Raw genomic sequence first — 20,866 nt, 5'->3', positions numbered from 1 at the left:
TGCAGAAGATCGCTGGCTCTAGCGATCTTTGCAAGCTGCCATTCGTCGTCCGAGTTGTCTTCTCTCTGGCGCGGTCCCGCCCCTCCTCTGATGTCAGAGAAGGGGTGGGACCGCAGCAGAGAGAGGACGACGTATGGCAGCTTGCAAAGATCGCTAGAGCCAGCAATCTTCCGCAGGACAGGCTGCTGAAATTAGGTAAATTGATGTGGGGAAGCTGGACATCAGCAGGAAAGCCACTTCTCGATTGACCCTCCCCATTCGCCCTCTAAAGCAGGAGCGGCAGGCCAGCAAGAGGCAGCTCTTCTGCTCCTGCTTTAGGGGTGATGGGGGAGGGTCAGTCAACAAATCGGGAGGCCAATTTTTTGTCTTGGTAAATCGATTTGAATCGTGAAATCGGGCAGCCCGATTCTCAGCTTCCCCAGCCCCTCTGCCTGATTCTCAGCTTCCATCCTCAGCCCCCAGACTCATCAGTCCCCCTGCCAATTCCCAGCTTCCATCCCCAGCCCCCAAGACTCACCAGCCCCCAGCCGATTCCCAGCTTCCATCCCCAGCCCCCAAGACTCACCAGCCTCCCTGCCGATCCCCAGCTTCCATCCCCAGCCCCCAAGACTCACCAGCTCCCCTGCCCATTCCCAGCTTCCATCCCCAGCCCCCAAGACTCACCAGCCCCCCTGCCAATTCCCAGCTTCCAACTCCAGCCCCCCTGCCGATTCTCAGCCCTCAGCCCCGCTGCCGATTCCCAGCTTCCATCCCCAGTCCAAGACTCACCAGCCCCCCTGCTAATTCCCAGCTTCCATCCCCAGCCCCCAAGACTCACCAGCCCCCCTGCCGATTCCCAGCCCTCGGCCCCCCCTGCCGATTCTCAGCCCTTAGCCCTCCTGCTGATTCTCAGCCCCCCCCTGCCAATTCTCAGCCTCCCCCGCCACCGCCAATTCTCAGCCCCCTCCCCCCCCACCGATTCTCAGCCCTCTTGCCAGTTACCCTTTGCTTCCGAAGTCTGCTGCACGAAGTCGGCTCACTCCCCCCTCCCACGTCCTTTTGTTTCTTCTGATGTAACTTCCAATTTCAAAAAACCAGAAGTTACATTAGATGGGAACGAGTCCGGCGGCCGGTGGTGAAAAAAGAATGAACTTGAATCGGTTCGAATCGTGAATCGGGCAGCACTAGTCCCCACACACAGCTTCGGGATGCCGAAATGTCCCAGTTTTCAGGGATAGTGTCCCGAAGGTGTGCGCAGGGACAACGGGACAGGCGATTGCTTCCTGTTCCTCCCTGTGTGCAAAAAAAAAAAGTCTCTTTTTCTGGCCTCTTGCAGCGCTGGAGGGAGAGAGAGAAGGGCAGAGACGAGGGCTGAGTGACGAACGGTCTTCAATCCCTTTCAGTGCTGATTGGTCAGAACGGTTCCTGGGGCGGGGAGAGTCATAGAATGGTCCGCCCTCTAGCTCTGATTGGGGGAGAAGAGAAAAGAAGACGTCACTCTCAGCTCCTTCTGCTACTCATAGCTAGGGCGGGAGGAGGAGCCAGGGCTGGACATGCAGCTGTGAAGATGGGCGCCCGATTTAACCCCCTCCCCCCCCCATCGGCCACCACCGCTGTTCTCCTTCTTACCTCCCTACTGCTGCTGTTGGTAATCGCCGCCCAGAAGCCTTCTTCCCGTCAATTCTGACGTCGGAGAGGACGTTTCGGGCCAGCCAGGCAGCGATTGGCTGGCCCAGAACGTCCTCTCCGATGTCAGAATTGATGTTGGGAAGAAGGCTTCTGGGCGGTGATTGCTAGCAGCAGCAGCAGGGAGGTAAGAAGGAGAGCAGCAGCAGTGGGGGCGGTGGTGGGTTTAAATCGAGCGCTGGACGGAGGCTTTTTTTGAAGAAAGGAGGTAGGCAGGCTGGCTGGCTTCGGGGGTGGGGGATGGGACAAAGTCTGGAAGGCAGTGAGGGGGACATGGGAAGGAGGCACTTGGGGGCCCTAAGGCCATGGGAAGGAGGCACTGGGGGCCCTAAGGCTATGGGAAGAAGTCATTGGGGGCAGTAAGGACATGGAGGGAATAGAAAGGGACAATTGTTGGGCCTGAGTGCAGAAAGAAATGAAAGAAAGGATACACAGTCAGAAGGAAACGCAACCAGAGACTCATGAAGTCACCAGACAGCAAAGGTAGGAAAAATGATTTTATTTTCAATTTAGTGATCAAAATGTGTCAGTTTTGAGAATTTTTATCTGCTGTCTATATTTTGCACTATATTTGTCTATTTTTCTAGTTATTGAGTTGACATTGCATATTTTAAAGTCATCTGCCTTGACATCTTTGAAACTCTCCCAAATATAAATGATAATTAACATTTTCTATGTGTATAGTGTGCTTTGTAGTTTAAAATTTTATGGTTACCATTATGAATTAATAAGATATGTGTACATGAAAAATGAATGGAAGAAATTGAGGGCGGGGCTAGGGTGAGATTGGGGGTGGGGTTAGGGCAAGATTGGGGGCAGGATTGACAATTAGTAGATGTCTCCTTTTGATGAAAAAAGTAAATGGTCACCTTAGCCATAAGCCATGGATCTAAGAGAAGCAAATGCAAACCAACAAGCAATTTGAACTAAGGCAAGTGAGATTATTATGAAATGCTGACCGTGTTTAAAAAGTGGAGTGGTTTTGCCTCTTGCTGATGACCAGTGCTAGAGACTGAGTTTTTTCTTTTGCAATAAGGAACTCTTTGCTACACAGTATTGTGTGATGCCCAGGTTTTAGGAGGAACCATTGGAAGTTTTATTTTTCTTGTGACATTCTGACACTGTGAATTGTATTCTGATTTTTGTCTTTTGAATTGTTCTTTTTGGACTTTCTTTTGAGTCTTGGAAAAGCCAGCTACCTTTTTGAACTGAGTTACAATAAAGCATAGTTCATATTTCAGTTACAGATGGTGTGTGGTGTCTTAATGGTTAAACACCAGTACTCAGTAGTCTCCTAAAACCTGTGTGACCCCTAGAAGCGCATGTGAAAACCTGTCACGTGCCACTCAGACCAGCAGTGGCCAGAGGGTGGCTGTGACAACAGGCATGCATATTCATTACGGTTATCCTGAAAACCTGACTAACTGGTGGTTCTCCAGGACAGGGTTTTAGAAGATGATCACAATAGAACAGCAAATCATGATTATGCATTTGCAGAGATGCCTTTGGAACTGCGAGGAGGTGATTAAAAGGTTCACAGAATCCAAACCATGGGGATACAATCAAGGGTAATAAAGAAAGTGGAGTTACTTATCTGGTGATGCCATTCAATGGTGCCATGGATAGAACAGCTGGCTGCTTTTGCCTTTCCCAGATCAGTATATCCCAAGCTCTTTAGTGAGTGCATCCTGAAAGGGAGGCAGGTGGGTGGCTGACAAATCCTACTGTCCACAAGAGAGCCTCATTACAGGTAAGTAATCCTACTTTCTCCATGGACAAGAAGGATGTCAGTCACACCTGGTGCCTCCAAAGCTGAGGGGTCGTTGTGCCAATGGATGCATCTACAGTAGAATGGACCTGCATGATAAAAGTAGCAAGCAGGAGTAGTAGTCATGGAAAGCTCAGGAGGCCAGAGCATGCCAACCAAACATGCATTTATTCAACTGTGGCGATTTTAACAGTCAGTCTGTGAAGAAATAAGAACATGTACCCTAGCAGAGGTAAATGGTAACCAGTGGCTGGCTCTAGCATAAAAAGCAACAAGAACAAGGTCAAGGCAACAAGTCTGCCTGACAGTAACTGTGACCTATCAACAGAAAACGGATCAAAAATTAAAGTGAGACCTCATAGCAGCAATAGGGATCATGTCCATGAGGTAGATTAGTGATGGAGGAGTGAAGTCTGGATATCAATTATTCAGAGCAGTGCCTATCTCTGGGGAGATCTGTACCACCTGTAGAACTGTCTGGCCAAAGGCTTTTGTCTGGAGACTGAAGCAGTAGTATGGCATGAAGATGTGTAGAGAAGATCACATTGCAGTCTTGTTGATGTCTTCCTTGGGAATGGAGTGTAGGCCAGCCAAAATGACTGCCACATCCTGAAGTGATAAGTGTGGACTGTGCTGGCAAGCTGATGTTGGCTTGGCTTTAGCAAGCAGAGCCCATTGGATGGGGGTTTGAAGTAAACAGAACTGGGATACCTTGCAGATAGGGTCTGTCCTGTGGCTGTAAATTTGCAGGATATATTTGCAGTCCAGAGTGTAAAGTCTTTGCTCTGGACATAAGAATATTAGTATAATAGACCAATTAAGGTGGAAGCCAGAGAACAAGAGGAACTTGAGTTGTGTCCCGAAGGTGACCTGGTCAGGTAAGAATGGCTGACTAGCGCTTGCAGATCACTGATGCATCTTGCTGAGGTGGTGATGGTCATGAGAAAGCACTTTCAGAATGACCTTCAGGAGGATGTCCAAAAAAATGCTTGAATGGAGCCACAGTGAGTTGATGTAAGAAAATGTTGAGATCCTAGCATGGTGTAGGCCAGCAGATCAGCAGGCAGAGGTTCAAGAGGCCTCTCATGAGGTGGGAGAAAATGGGGGATGTTATCCAGTCTGTCATGGTAGCCAGCAATGGCACTCAGATAAACTCTTACTGAGGAGGACTTGAGGCATGAGTTGGCAAAAATGATCAGATACTGTAGCAGCTATAGATGGAGCAGGAAAAAGGATTCAACTGAGCAGATGTGTACCAAGGGTAAACAGTGGTATGTCACAGGGATCTGTACTGGGACTAGTGGTATTTAACTTATTTATAAATGATCTGGAAATTGGAACTACGAGTGAGGTGATTAAATTTGCAGATGACACTGTTCAATGTTGTTAAAACGCATGCGAACTGTGAAAAACTATAGGACGATCTTAGAAAATTGGAAGACTGGGAGTCCAAAAGGCAGATGAAATTTAATGTGGACAAATGCAAAGTGATGCACATTGGGAAGAATAATCAAAATCACAGTTACCGGATGCTAAGGTTCACCTTGAGGGTCAGCGCTCAAGAAAAAGATCTGGATGTCACTGTGGACAATACGCTGAAACCAACCGCTCAATGGTACAGCTTCACCTTGAGTATTGTGTTCAGTTCAGGTCTCCTTATCTCAAAAAAGATATAGCGGCACTAGAAAAAATTAAAAGAGCAACCAAGAGGATAAATAGGATGAACTCCTCTGGTATGAGGAAAGGCTAAAGAGGTTAGGGCTCTTCAGCTTGGAAAAGAGATGGCTGAGGGGAGATATGATTGAAGTCTACAAAATCCTGAGTGGTGTAGAACAGGTACAAGTGGACCGATTTTTTATTGCATCAAAACTTACAAAGACTAGGGGACACTCAATGAAGTTAGAGTAATACTTTTAAAATCAATAGAAGGAAATATTTTTTCACTCGGAGAATGGTTAAGCTCTGGAATGTGTTGCCAGAGGATGTGGTAAGAGTGATTAATGTAGCAGGTTTTAAAAAGGTTTGGACACGTTCCTAGAGGAAAAGTCCATAGTCTGCTGTGGAGACAGACAAGGGAGAAGCCACTACTTGCCCTGGATCAGTGGGATGGAATGCTGCTACTATTTGGGTTTTTGTCAGGTACTTGTGACTTAGATTGGCCTCCGTGAAGACGAGATACTGGGCTTGATGGACCATTGGTCTGACCTAGTAAGGTTTTTCTTATGTTCTTATTAGAGGAATAGAAGGATGTTCATACAGCAGACCCTTCATCTAATGCAGGAGAAAGGCAACTGATGCTAGTCTGCCATGTGACCTGAGAGACTATTGTTGAGATTAGTGGCAAAGAGATCCACCAGAGAAACACCCCACACCGGAAGATCTCAAGCTATGCCCATATTGAGAGACCACTCGTGAGGGTTTAGTCTGTCTGCGCGATAGTTATTCTTTCCCACCAGGTATGTGGCTTTGAGCACTATGCTGTACTTGAGAGCACATTGTCACATTCATAGAACATAGAAACATGACGGCAGATAAAGGCCAAATGGCCCATCTAGTCTGCTCATCCACAGTAACCATTATCTCTTTCTCTCTCTGAGAGATCCCACGTGCCTATCCCAGGCCCTCTTGAATTCAGACACAGTCTCCGTTTCCACCACCTCTTCCAGAAGACTGTTCCACGCATCTACCACCCTTTCCGTAAAAAAGTATTTCCTTAGATTAATCCGGAGCTATCACCTCTTAACTTCATCCTATGCCCTCTCATTGCAGTTTCCTTTCAAATGAAAGATTCAACTCATGCACATTTATATTATGTAGGAATTTAAATGACTATCATATCTCCCCTCTCCCACCTTTCCTCCAAAGTATACAGATTGAGATCTTTAAGTCTGTCCCCATATGCCTTATCACGAAGACCACACACCATTTTAGTAGCCTTCCTCTGGACTGACTCCATCCTTTTTATATCTTTTTGAAGGTACTGCCTCCAGAATTGTACACAATATTCTAAATGAGGTCTCACCAGTTTTATACATACAATATCCTCATAATGTGGCTGGCTATTCATAGTAATGTGGTTGAAACTGTTATTGACAACAGTTTTATTTATTTGAATAACAACTTAGTACTAGCACTGCTGCAAAGCAGAAAGTTTTGTGATAAACAGACAGTTGAAAACCGAGTTGATGTCGCATTTTAGGATAAAAACTTATAAGTAAGAATGTCAAAGACTTGAAGCGGTGCTAAAGTACGGCTGCTAGGGAAGGGCACCGATGAACTGTCTAGTTGATATCTTACAACCATTAGGGATGTTCTTTGATGTACTTACACACTGACAAAAAGGTAGTATTGAATGAGGCAGGTCATCTGGCTATGTTCAAGGTCTTGGAAATTTGGCAGCATGCAAGAATACCACATCAGTGTGATCTGATGAATCAAGAAGCCTTCAAAGAATGTCTCGTCCACATTTAGATCTTGCTCAAACACAAAATATGAGAGAGAGAGAACATGCATGCAAGAATACCACATCAGTGTGATCTGGTGAATCAAGAGACAGACAGAGGACAGACACAGACAGAGACAGACAGAGGACAGACACAGACAGAGACAGACAGAGGACAGACACAGACAGAGACAGATAGAGACAGACAGAGACACAGACACAGAGACACAGACACAGAGAAAGCAGGAGAGCACATGCATGCAAGTGCCCCAGGCCTTAGTCCTCCAAGGGTAGGCTTCAAAATGGTACTGCCAACTAAAAGAAAATAAACTGGGTCATCTCCCCATATGCTGACAGGGAAAGAGCTGTAATTCTGCCTCAAAAACTGGAAAGGAAACCTGAGTCAAGCCCTTTTCTAGAACATGCTGCAAAAAACATAAGACCTCAGGAATCTGCACCTTCCACGGCAACAGTGCACTCAGCACACCAGCTCTCAAAAACCTTCGAGACCCACACAAGCCAGTGAAGTGGAAGACTTCCGAGACTGTGGCAAGTTAGAGACAACTGCAGGCAAAACTCAGCACCTTGCTAAATACCTCCTTTTCAAGGGCCAGACCATTTGCTGGAGGTAGAACAACAAGGAAGGAGTTTGGGAGAGTCTCTATCCTCCTTGTTACCGGCCCGGAGTCTACTATACAGAGATTCCGTGTGTAACTCGTGCACAACATCTTTGGCCATTAAAAAAACAAAAAAATCCAAATTACTCTTCTTGCCCCGAACATCTAAGTGGCAGGAGGCTGTTTCAGGGCTTCCCCTGCCGACTCTACGCATGTCAGTCACTTTCTCCAATGACTGATCAGATGGGATTATGGCAGACCGCCACGAAACTCATTTGCATGCAAAACTGTTTCAACATTGATTGACATTTTCAAATCGGACCAAAACCAGCACCACAGTGACCCACAGGATTTTAACAGCAATTTTAGAGCTATCACCCTCAAGAGGGTTCACTGCTGTAAGACAGAAAAGCAGCAGAATAATCTAAGGGAGGTGCTCTTAGATTAGTGGAGTCGCAGAATGTGATGTTCGCTCTATTCCTAGGGAGTACTGTTTAGCATTTTTCCTTTTTCTTGCTGGTTCAGCTGATTTCTTATTTTTGAGGATAGATTGTGTGAGGGGAACAAGATTCCATTTGTTGGATAGGGTAGAAAAATTGATCTGGAAAGGGCTATACCAGCTTACAGAGGAGGCTAACACATCCTCAGAAGGGCTAATTCATTTTATTCGGTATGTCAATGAGAACAAAGAGCCAAATTTAATAATAATAACTACTTTATTTTTGTATACCGCCATACCCAGGGAGTTCTAGATGGTTCACATCAATTAATCAGATTTACAAGCAATGAAGTCGTTAAGTTAAGCATGAAAGGAATATACAAGTCCTTGGAGTTAATAGGTTGGGAATGAACAATAAGAAGGAGTAAGAGGAGAGGTCAGATCATTGGTGGAAGGGGTGGGAGAAGTGGAAGAAAGGGATTAGGAGGTTCTGTCCGTGGAATAAATGAGTTTTTAGTAGTTTTATATATATGTATTTGTTGTAAGATGAAAAATGAATAAAGATTAAAAAAAAAAAAAAAAAGCCCTTCAGAGCTATAGGAGAGCTATCCCATCCATGGTGCCACTGGATGATGTTATAAAGTTTGGCAGACTCATTCTGCTTGTCCATAGAGAAATGTTTCTCCCCAAAAAAGGGATGGAAATTTAAAAAAAATTTATCAGTTCTGTAGAAAGTGCAAGACCCACAAAGAGATGAAGAGGTCAGATAACAGAGCCCTTCAATGGTGGATAAAGTCTGATACACTCTGAAGACATACTCAGGAGGAGGAAAATGAGGGGGTAAAGTCTCAGATCAAGGAGATAGTAGGTGTGGTATCACAGTAGAAATGGGTAGAACTTGACCAGGCCTGTGAAGGTCTACATGCTAATAGGCAAAACAAACCCCATTACACACATAGCCACCCACATCATAAAAGAAGAACTAAACAGGACACTTACCGTCTCATAGTCCCGAAGAGCAGCCTTGAATTTGCCTAGGGCCATGTTACATGTAGCCCTCCGGTAATAACCTTTGATGTACTTCTTGTCCAGCTCAATGGCCTTAGTAGCATCGGCAAGGGCATAGCCATAGCACTCAGTGCGTAAGTAAGCCAAGCTGCGGTTTCCATAATAAATGGCATTTCCAGGGTTCAGACTGATGGCATCACTGTAATATTTCACTGCATTCTCATAGTCCTTCCCTGCCAGGAAAACAAAAGACAACTCATCACACATGAGAATGACAAGGGTACTGTTGGGAAGGAGGGGTAACATGGTTGTAATCTAGCACTGGCAAGGGCACTTCTGGGTCAAGAATGTTTAAGTGAAAGACTTTTTATCCCAAGAAAAAACACTTTTACCATTTATAGGCTAGCATTTAAAGGGGCTTTAGAATTGTTATAGTATCACTATAATGAACAGCAGATAGTCACAGGCAGCCATCAATTCAAACTTAAAGTGAGCTATTTGTGAATATTGTGACCGGGCTTGGCCAAGCTGGGCTCAGCAAGTGGCCTTACCAGGAGCACATAAACCTCAGCCGAGCGGTTATGCGAGGTTCTAATGGTAGCTTGGTATTGGAATAAAGGAAAAGCGACCAGTTTAGAGTCAGAGGTGCAATTTCTCAAGAATGCTTTATTGAACAAAAAATCAAAACAAAACCTTCAATAGGCTCCTTCAGGTATCACCTGGTATTCTGGCCGCATTTAGAACACAAACAATAGTCAGTTCCCAGCTTACTGACTTCAAAAGAGAAAACCCAAAAAACTGGTTCTTAATGTAAAGCTTTCCTCAAACACAAAAATTTTCCAGCCTTGTCTTAAGGTAGAACACATTCCACATTTTCTCCCAGCTGCCATAACAGGAAAAGATCCGCTTGTTTCCATACTTTCAATAATGGGCTGCTCTGTTTCCTCTATCTCCATATCATGTGCCAAGTCTTCATCAGCTAACTCAATGTCCTGCCCAAATACTGTTTCACCACTCTCTGTGACTTCTATATCACCCACATCTGCCTGGTCTGGTAGCCAGGAGGTAGACTGTCTTCTTAATTCCTTAGGCTGGCAATCTGTGACTTGCAACTGGCTCTGGCTTGCTGGGTTGGGAGTCGGTGTGTACTCTGAGGCTGGTGCTCCCACTGCTTCTGGAGCTGGCTTCCATGCTTTGAGAAAATTACTCCCTTTTCTCTCACTGCAGAAAGCAGGTGTGTTGGAGTAGCCTGCTCTCACAGAGCTCCTCACCTGGCCTAAACCAATTTGGGACTGATTGGAAGTGGCTTGTATTCCAGCCCTGCTCTTTCCTGTCCCTGGCTCTAGGCCTGCTGGGAAATGTAGTCTTTCCACTTGTTTCTTTATACCTGACTTAGGAAAAGCTAAACCAGATCTGCCCGCTTTAGGCAAGACTTTAGGAGGTTTCAGTGTTGGAAGGCTTGGCTTATAAATATTCCTAGGGGCGCTTTGGGACTCTCCCTAACCAGTTTAGGAATACTTGCGAGGGTTTTAACCCTATTTCCCTTCTCTGACAAGGCTTCCTCACTAGGAACAGGGGTGACCCTGTGACAATATTTAGTTTAAAGTATTTACTGTTTATGTTTATTATTATTCTATACTTGATATCCCGCTGATTGTTAAGTCATAGTGGCTTACAAATAAATAAAACAAGAAAAATAAAAGAAAGGAATGCCAAAATAGAAGGATAAAAGCTCAGTAAATTCATACAAGTATCATTCCTCTGTGGTGGATCATTTTACCTACACCTCTTCATAAGGAATTATAATAATAATAATAATAATAACTATTTTTAACTGTATACCGCAGTACCAGAATAGTTCAGAGCGGTTTACATGACAAGAGACTGTACATCTACAGCGAAAATTACAAATAAGTCAATCAATCAATATAACTTAGCGAGTCGGGAGCAGGCAAGAAGGAGATAGAGAGGTTATAAACAAGTCAATCGGTGTGGCTTAGGAAGTCGGGTGCAGTTAGGTGGGAGGTGCAGGAAGGTGGGAGGTACAAGGCATAGTTAAAAGTAGAGGTACAAGGAGGGCGGGAGTCAGAGATATTTGTCAAAGAGATAAGTTTTGATTGACTTCCTGAAAGTTTGGTAGGAGGGAGAATTAGAGATGAGAGTGGATAGACATTTGTTCCATTTGCATGCCTGGAACGCCAGGGATCTGTCGAGGAATCTTTTATAGATGCAGCACTTTAGGGACGGGAAGGCAAACAAGTGGGAGTTACGTGTGCGGGTGGGGCCCGGACGGACAAAGTGATCTGATAGGTAGATTGGGGACGAGCCTGTTAGGGTTTTGAAGCAGAGGCAAGCAAATCTGAAGATAATCCTCGCCTCCATAGGCAACCAGTGCAGTTTTTTGTAGAAGGGGCTTATATGGTCAGATTTTTTGAGATTATAGATGAGTCGAACGGCTGCATTCTGAACGAGTCTTAAGCGTTTGATGGTTTTTTTTAATGAATCTAGGTAGATGATATTACAGTAGTCTAGGATGCTCAGGATTAGTGATTGGACCAGTAATAGGAAGGAGAAGAAGTCAAAGTACTGTTTGATGGTGCGGAGTTTCCAGAGGGTACCAAAACATTTTTTAATCTGAGCATTGGTGTGGGCTTCGAAAGTAAGGCAGCAGTCCAGGATGACTCCAAGGATTTTGATTGTGGGGTTAATTGGGTAGTCTAACCCGTTAAGTTTCAGGGAGGTGTTTGTTAGCTTGTTGTTGGGACTGGCCAGGAAAATTTTGGTTTTTTCTGGGTTCAGCTTTAATTTGAATTGAGTGGCCCATTGTTCTATCTTGGTGAGGATGGATGAGGTGAATTGTTCAATCTCTTGTGAAAGCGAGGTAATGGGAATGATAATAGTGATATCGTCTGCGTAGATATATGATTTTAGTTTTAGGTTGGATAGCATATGACCTAGTGAAGCCATGTAGACATTGAATAGAGAGGGTGAAAGAGGGGAGCCCTGAGGAATTCCGCAGGGATTGTGCCAGGGTTGGGAGAAGGTCCCATTGAAGTGTACTTGGTAAGAGCGGTTTCTTAGAAATCCTGTGAACCAGTTTAGGACCTGACCGGAGATGCCAATGAAGTCAAGGCATCTGAGTAGAATGTCATGGTCAACCAGGTCAAAGGCACTGCTCAGGTCGAACTGGAGTATCAAGGCACTTTTTCCCAGAGAGAATAAGTGGAGGAGGTAATTAGTCAGAGAGGCTAAGACAGTTTCTGTGCTGTGATTTGGGCGGAAGCCAGACTGGGAATCATGGAGAATGTTGAACTTCTCAAGGTGGTTCATGAGTTCGTGGCTGATTAGGCCTTCCGTAATTTTTTGGAGCAGCGGTATGTTGGCAATGGGTCTGTAATTGGAAGCCGAGGAGGTAGAATCCTTGGGGGTTTTTTTTATAATCGGGGATACAAGGATGTGGCCGAGTTCTTTTGGGAAATGGCCGGTGAACAAGCAAAAGGATATCCAGTTGAAGAGTTCAATTTTGAATGAGGGAGGGGCAGATTTCATGATGGAGGGGGGACAGCTATCTAGTAGACAGATTGAATTTGCATATTTGGAGTAGAGCTTGAGGAATAGGTTCCAGTCTGGGCTTTCGAAGTGGTTCCAGGTCATGTCTGCTATTGAACTATCAGGTCCTAGGGTCGGTTGGTTGATTGTAAGGTCTGTACTGGGGATTATGAGGGACGATTTCAGAGTGTGAATTTTATTGGTAAAATAGTGGCAGAGAGTGGGAGATCTGAGTTGGAGCGTTTGAATTGGTCAATATCGAATAGTGAGTTGACTATTTTGAAAAGTTCTTTGCTGTCCAGTGAGGGAGTATTAATTATTTGGTAGTGTTTAGAGCGCTTTTCTTTGATGATTCTTTTATATTCTTTGACTTTTAGTCGCCAGTTGAGTCAGGCATAAACTGTCTCGGTTTTGCGCCATGTTCTTTCTAATTTACGTACTTCTCGTTTTAAAGTTATAAGGTCAGCATCGAACCAGCTGTCTGAGGGACGGAGAGTTTTTTTGCAAAGTTTCAATGGTGCAATTTCGTTTAGAGTCTGAATGCTGAAATTATTCCAATCACGTATGAAATTAGGTTCTGGGTTGGGGCTGGAAGGTGGGTTATAGTGAGACCAGAAGTCTGTTGGGTTTAATTGGCCTCTTGACCAGAACATCTTTTTAGGGTTGGTCCTAGTTTTCATTTCAGGTATCACTGAAGAAGTTGTTTAAAACCCTATTAAAAACCCATTTTTTGTACATGCTTTCAAATCGTAGATATGAGGGAAGTTCTCTGCCAGTTGTCTTGTGTATTTCTTAAGCTTTTGGTGTGGTGATTTTCTTATCAGCATGAAATCTTTCCTATTGTACTGATGGAGTTTTCATTTTACTCTTATGTTTTTATTGTATTGTATATTGCCTTGACCTGTGCTTAATAAAAACTTGCTATATTGCCTTTTCTGAAAACAAACATCTCTTCTGCTCTCAACCCTTGTTCTCTGTGCAATCCAACGTTTAGTTTATTTGATAGACAACAAATATATACAAACTAGTCTTTAAGCCCGTTATATTAATGGGTGCTAGAATAGATGTGTCTGTCTGTCTTTCTTTATCTCTCTCTCCTTGCCCGCTGTCTGCGTCCTTCCGTCTCCCCCCCCGAGCAAAGCTGTCTGCCCCCAGCACACACCTCCCCCCCCCAAAGCAGCCCCCTTTCCCTCTCCTTAACTGTCTCTCTATGGCCCTCTTCTGTCTTCCCCCCCCCCAGAGCAAAGCTGTCTGTCCCCAGCACACCACCCCCCAAAGCAGCCCCCTTTCCCTCTCCCTGTCTCTCCATGGCCCCTTCTGTCTTCCCCCCAGAGCAAAGCTGTCTGTCCCCAACACACCTCCACCCCCCAAAGCAGCCCCCTTTCCCTCTCCCTATCTCTCCATGGCCCCTTCTGTCTCCCCCAGCACACCCCTCCCCCCTTCTGTCTCCCCCAGCCCCCTTTCCCTTTCCTCCGGTATTGATCCGCTTCTTACCCTACCTCCATCCCGGCGCCTTCTGGCCTGCTCCTCTTCAAAGCAGCCTGCGATCCTGGTGGCCGGCTTTAGCGAACCTCGCAGGCCGCTCTCCAACTCGGTAGCACGTTCCCTCTGACGCGATCCCATGCGTCAGAGGGACGTACTACTGAGGTTGGAGAGCGGCCTGCGAGGTTCTTTAAAGCCGGCCACCATCGCAGGCTGCTCTGAAGAGGAGGATCAGCGGCAGCGGCGAGTGAGGGCGGGACAGGCTGCTGTGAAGAGGAGGATCAGCGTCAGCAGCGAGTGAGGGTGGGAGGTGTGTTACCTGCCGAGGACGCAGGCAGGGAGAGAGCTTGCCTGGCTTCCAAATGGTGAGTGAGGGCGGGAGGAGGGGAGTGGCCAGAATGTTCCCTGCCGCCGGGTTCTAAAATGGAACACGGCCACGGATCACACCCCACAGCGGCAGGAAACACGAAACCCTAAGTGCGCATGCGCGCTTAGGGTTTTATTATATAGGAAGTAAAATCTATGTGGTTTACAATAAAAAAGGGGGGTCAACTAAAATTAACAATTATTGGACAAATCGGCAAATTTGACTCAAAGGTACATAAGGGAAAAAGGAAAAGAGAGTTACATAGGCAAAGATGAGTAGGGATTAAAGGGGGAATGTTCTGCTCAAAAATCCATTTAAATCAGAGATTAAAAATCTGTTAGAGAAGCGTGGAAAGCCAATGTAAAATAATTCAAGATTTTCCATTATTGCCCCAACATAAGGGCAGAACAATCTTGCAAAACCTTTATGTCCCAATTAAAAGCCTGTTTCTTTGTATATCCAGAAATACCTGTCTGAATGATGGGACAGTCCTTTGGAAAAGTATAAGGGGTTAATAGAGCCCCAAGAATGAGAGGAGTCCTGACATCTGTATTTGAAGAGAGTATATTGAGTTTAAATGGTATTCTGGAAGAATATGTTCAGTTTTTAAAAGAGGAGTGATGTTCAAATTTAGAATGATTTGCATAGTAGATAGATAGCAGTATTTTGAACAAGTCGAAGTCTGTGTAGCTGATATTGCGAAAGATCTATTTTATTTTATTTTTTTTTTTAATTTATAGATTTCAAATAAATCAAGATACACTTGTACAGAAAGTGATTACAGCAAAAGAAAGCAAAAAAATCTCACTAATTTTATATAAGAACAAAATATTGCATAATCTCTCAAGTCCACTATAAGATCCATGATGCAATATAAACGGAATAACAAGAAAATATTAACTAAAGATACGTGGAACGTGGTTAACTGATATTCAGGTGTCTAATATCTTAAAGCCCTCATTTCTTTCCCTTCTCCAGGGGGGGACAAAGAAAGAAAGGTCGTCAACTGGTTTGGCTCAAAGAAAACATATTTCTGGGAATTATATTGTACTATACATTTGCAGGGATGACGGAGATAAAAAGTTCCCCCAAGAGCCAAAACTCCAGGTTTTAATAATAGAAACTTTTTTCTACGCCTTTGTGTATCTTTTGCCAGATCTGGGAACATTTGTATCTTAAAGTCAAGAAACTTTTTCTCTTTATTTTTGAAGAATAATCTCAGAAGCCAATTTTTATCCAATGTGATAGCCAAGGTCACAATCAATGTTGCAGGTATTACGTTTTCTTTATCGGACAATTCAAGTAAAGCAGATACATCAATTGGTCCTTGGTTTCTTTCCTGGTGATCCTGATTTTTATTCGGTAAATAATAGACCTCAGTGAAAGGAGGCAATGAATCTTCCGGTACTTCCAATATCTCCAATAAATAACGTTTTAACATTTCTCTTGGAGTAACTGTTAAACATCGGGGAAAATTAATCAATCTAAGATTATTGTTCCTAGAGAAATTTTCAAATGTCTCTTTCTTCCTTCTTAAATTGACATTGTCCTTAATTAATGTCTCCTGAAGCAATTTGGAAGACTTAAGTTGATCTTTAATATTCTGAATGTCTAGTTTTGATTCACCCAGGTCTTGTTTTATCTGAAGAACTTCCTTCTCCTGAGATTTTATTTTCCCCTCTATCTGAAAGTAATTAGTGTTCACTGTTCTAACCAAATTGGCAGTCAGATCCCACAAAGCCTCCAATGTGACTTCTTGGGCCTTTACAATATTAAAAATCTGCAAATCTGATAGTGAAAAATTAGGCTCACCAGCCAAAGGTCCTTCTCCTCCCCGTTCCTCCTGGGTCGGGACTGACCCCAGCATTGTACCATCTTCGTGAGCATTCAGGCTCTGCTGCAAACTCTGGAAGCCTGAATTGTTGTTTATCTCGCCGTCCCCAGCAACCTCAGGGGGAGACCGCATGCCGACTTACGACTGCCTCTCCACCCCCGGGGAACTGGCGGCACGAGGATTGGGAGGAGGGACTCTCACGTCGGGACTCAACGAGATCTCATGAGCCCGAAACGACGCCTCCTATCTGTCTCTCGGAAGCGTCTCAGGCAATGGCAACACCGACGTTCCAGTGGCACCCTGCATCCGCCTCAGCAACTCCTCAATATTGCCGGAGGAGACTGCACCAGAGCGCCGCGAGGTTCCAAAGGCACCCTTTCCTCTCCTCTTCGGCATAATTACGATTAACAACGGCAAAAAACCGCCGGAAGAAAAGATTTAGTACGTAAGGCTTGCGGGCAGTTGCTCAGTAAACCACGACCGCGGCCATCTTGGATCTTCCTTTCACAGTCATCTATTTTAGAAAAAAAATTAGTGAATGTAGAAGAATGCATAAACTATTGTGGTTAAGCGTGAACACAGCAAAGCTAAGATGCTCTTAGAAATATGTGAATATTTTTCCCTCCCATCCATGATTCAATGTCTACCGAGGATGGTATATGGCATCCCCACCCAACATGGCTGCTCCAAATTAATAACTCACTCACTACCCATCCCCACCCGTGCCAGTCTACCTTAAAGCTCCAGCAGCCATGAGAAGAGCTTGGTGCTACTTACCACCAAGTTTGTGTCACTGCTCATGGAGAAGGGGGAGAGAGAAAGGAAAAGAATAAACCCCAGAAAAGAGGGGGAAATGAAAAGAGAAGGGAAAGATGATGGATTTGGGGGTGGGTAGGGAGAGAGAGAGAGAGGATTATCAGTCCTTTAGGGAAGGGGAATGGAATTTGATATACTGTTTTTCTGCGGTTACAATGAAAGTGATTTACAAATTATAGACAGGTACTTATTTTGTATCAGAGGTAATGAAGGGTTAATTGATTTGCCTATAGTCTTAAAAAATTAAACTAAACTAAAGCTTAACTTTGTATACCGAGTCATCATTCTAAGAAGGCTCAACTCAGTTTACAGCAATTAAATAAACAGGGAATGATTTACAAATGATAAATAAAAGATAATAGCAAAATTTCAAAAGAATTAGTTTTCAAAATGTTTGGCAATTAGAGTAGTTTTGAACAATTTACTGGAAAAATAAATACCTTTAATTGTGCAATTAATTGCAATTAAATTTTTTTATCAAAATGCATTTCTACAAATAAACAATGCTGAAGGTTTAACATTTCTACAAAGAACTCCCCTAGTAATAATCTATGGAGGGAAAGAAATATTAAATTAGATACTTAATATACTGTTGTTCTGCCTTCCCTCAGTTGGACTCCCTCTATCAACAGCACACATATGCACACTAATTCCCACCTGCCTTCCTTCCCTCAGACTTCAAACCTCATACCCACCAGTTTCATCCTCCCATCCCTCACCTTCCCAATTAGTGACCCATTCAATCACACTTCAGTCAACAGGCTCAAGCAAACAACTTTCCCCCTCTTCCAAATAACCAAATGTAATTTCCCTCTCACCAGTTTAAGCTAGTCATCCTCTTCCTCAAAGTGGCTACACTGAAAGCCAGCAAAAGAAAGATTAAGTTCTTAACTCAATAATCTTCTTTCTTGTAGATGTGTCTAGTGGTCCTGAATCGTAAGGTCTTGCATCTGAACCCGCAAGTTGAAAACATAATTGACAGTTTTCTGCAAGCAACTCCAACTCCTTCCCAGGGGCTGCTCCTGCCCACTCAGTTCATACAAAAGCAATCAAAGTAGCCCTGTAATGAAAAGCATGACTCGAAAGAGGAAAACGAGAGGGAATCCCCCCACAGTACAATTCTGTTCTGTCCTGTAACAAACATTACCAATAAACATTGTAAAGTTCAAACAGCTGTTATAAAAACAGATACAAAAATGTGTGCAACTAGCACTAAGTTTATATAGAGCTCAAAGCTACTCACATGTTCCGCTATCTAGCAGAGACCTGAAGCGACTTGAAGCAGACTATATACACTGTCTGGAGTGTTCTTTCTTTTTTTTTTTCTTCACTCTCCTGAAAAGGCAGAAAGGAGGCAAAGCCCACAGACACAGCAGGGCTTCAGGGCCACTAGACACATCTACACGAAAGAACATTATCGAGGTAAGAACCTAATCTTTCTCTCTAGTGCAGTGGTTCTCAACCCTGTCCTGGGGACCCCCAAGCCAGTCGCGTTTTTAAGATATCCCTAATGAATATGCATGAGAGAGATTTGCATACCTGTCACTTCCATTATATGCAAATCTCTTTCATGCATATTCAATAAGGATATCTTGAAAACCCGACTGGCTGGGGAACACAGACCATTCCCCCAGCTCGAATATCTGCTGACTGAGAAAGTCAGCCTGCATGTTTTCTACTCCCACTAAGTGTGCAGCCAAGAGAGCCTGCAGATGAATGTCCGTCCACCAGAAGAGAAGCTGAGCTTCTAGGCACAACAAGGTGCTCCTGGTGCCTCCTTGACATAGGTCACTGCTATCGCATTGTCTAAGAAGACTGACTGCCTTGCCTTCCAGAGACTTCTCCAGTGCCAGAAGTGCTAGACGAATGGCTCTGGAGTTCCAGGCAATTTATTTACCACTTCTGTTGAGCCAGTGTCCAATGATCCTGCACTGGGTGACTGTTGCAATGACTCCCCCCAGTCATAAAGGTTGGCATCATTTGTTAATGTCTACTAGTGCTGCCCGATTCAGGAAAAAAAAATTTTTAGATTCGATTCTGCCTATTGAATTGGTTTTTCGATTCGATTTTCCTGCCCAATTGGGTGTTTTTTTAAACATCCTGGTGGGTTCATTTTATAGCTTCTTCACCCCCTTTGACTTCTCCTAACCACACTGGCACTGTGGTCTAAACAAAATCAAAAAACAAAAAGAACTTTTCCTCTCTCTCTTAAATCCTGGCTCACGTTTACGGTCTAACACCAGCTCTGGCAGGATACACTTTTCAAATCTAACATATTGTAATCACAAATCAGAAAATAAAATTTTTCTACCTTTTGTTGTCTGGTCAATATTCAAAACGTGTTGGTCCCAGGCTCTGGTTGTCTTCTGATAACTTGCTTGCCAGGGTCTCCTACTTTCTTCTTTCTCCGTGCTAACCATCCATCTGCCATCTCTGTCCTCCCCTTCCGTTTCCCTTCCCTCCCCTGGAGGTCTGGCATCTTTCCTTTTTTTCGTCTCCATCCACAAATTCACTTTTTCTCAACTACCCTTTCATCTAGCATCTCTCCCTCCTTTCCCACCACTCTAGGGTCCACCATCTCTCCCTTTCTCTTCCCAACTACCCTCCTATCCAGTATCTCTATCGCCCCCTTCACACCATCCCTTGTGTCATCTCTCCTCTATTTTTAGACCCATTATTTCTTCCTCCCCCCCCAAAGTCCGGCATATGCATGTCTCTTTGAACCCCCCCTTCCCTCCCTCCGTGTACTTCTACACCAGGGCCCCCCCTCCCCTGAAGGTCTGTGCCACCATCCATGAAGATCTGTCTCCCCTCCCCCTTAAAGGTCTGTCCCCCCCTTAAAGGTCTACACCCCACCCCTGAAGGCCTGCCTGTCCCCCTTGAAGGCCTGTCTCCCCCCTCAAATACCTGTATCCCCCCTCCCTTAAAGGCCTGTATCCCCCCCCCTCCCTTAAAGGCCTGGAACCCACCTCGGAAGGTCTGCCTGCCTGTTCCCCCTGAAGGCCTGTCCCACCCTCCACCCCAAAAGGACTGCTCTCACCACCACCCTCACCCCTCGGAAGGCCTGCGTGTTCCCCCTGGCCTCCCACTGGTGGCCAGCTTCCCCCCTGGCCTCCCCACACCATTTACTGTTAAGGAACAGTCTGCAGATAAGATCGTGATGCTAGCGATCTTTGCACTGCTTCGGAGCTGTTTCCTCTGCTGCGGTCCCAACCCTACTCCGACATCAAAGGAAGGATCGCGAAGGAAACAGCTCCAAAGCAGTGGAAAAGGGTTCAGACTCAAGGAAAATAGCTGTTAAGCTTCAGTGAATAAGATACTCAGTGCAGGAAAATCCCTGGGACATGGCAAAATTTGTAAGGTGCCTTGACAACTGGGATATGTCAAGACCTGATTTAAAATTATGTCTGAAAAATGCCAAAGCATGTTTCATGGAGAGAAAGTTCCTGGCACTCTTTCTGCCAACATCACCTCATCAGCCTCAAAGTCATCAGCATGCCAATGCATGTCTGGAACAAAATGCTTGGTATCAAGTCAGTCATTGTAAATTGGGAAAATGGATATCAATACTAAAAATGTCAAAAGGACAGTCTGTAACAATAGAAGAGTCAGCAAGTCTGAACATATAAGTGCAAGTACAGACTTAATGTATAAAGGGAGAAAATACAGCACGGTGTGTGCTTGCACACACGAGTACAGAACATTCAAAGAGAAAGGAGTAATAGAATTTAAGTGGAAGCATATAGAGAGTCATCACTTCATGAAAGTCAGCTTATACCACTTCTCCTATACCCAAGGAACTAGACAAGTAACAGATTAACATCATCTGAAACCATTCCTCAAGGGGAAAAAATATTTTATTTACTAGATTTAACAACT

At 44.5% G+C, this 20,866-nt stretch overlaps 1 protein-coding gene across 1 annotated transcript in view; it reads right to left on the bottom strand.

Annotated features, from left to right (window-relative positions):
• LOC117365186 (serine/threonine-protein phosphatase 5) overlaps positions 1–20,866 on the bottom strand; it is a 177,650-nt gene that overhangs the window by 114,760 nt on the left and 42,024 nt on the right. Inside the window, exon 2 of the mRNA XM_033955262.1 lies at positions 8,931–9,172. Coding sequence (XP_033811153.1) covers positions 8,931–9,172 — 242 coding nt within the window. The remainder of the gene's footprint in view (positions 1–8,930; positions 9,173–20,866) is intronic.

The sequence above is a fragment of the Geotrypetes seraphini genome, chromosome 8 (assembly GCF_902459505.1).
Source record: "Geotrypetes seraphini chromosome 8, aGeoSer1.1, whole genome shotgun sequence".
NCBI classification, from domain to species: Eukaryota; Metazoa; Chordata; class Amphibia; order Gymnophiona; family Dermophiidae; genus Geotrypetes; species Geotrypetes seraphini.
Note: the sequence above shows the minus strand (reverse complement) of the source record. Positions and strands in the feature narration are given on the sequence as shown.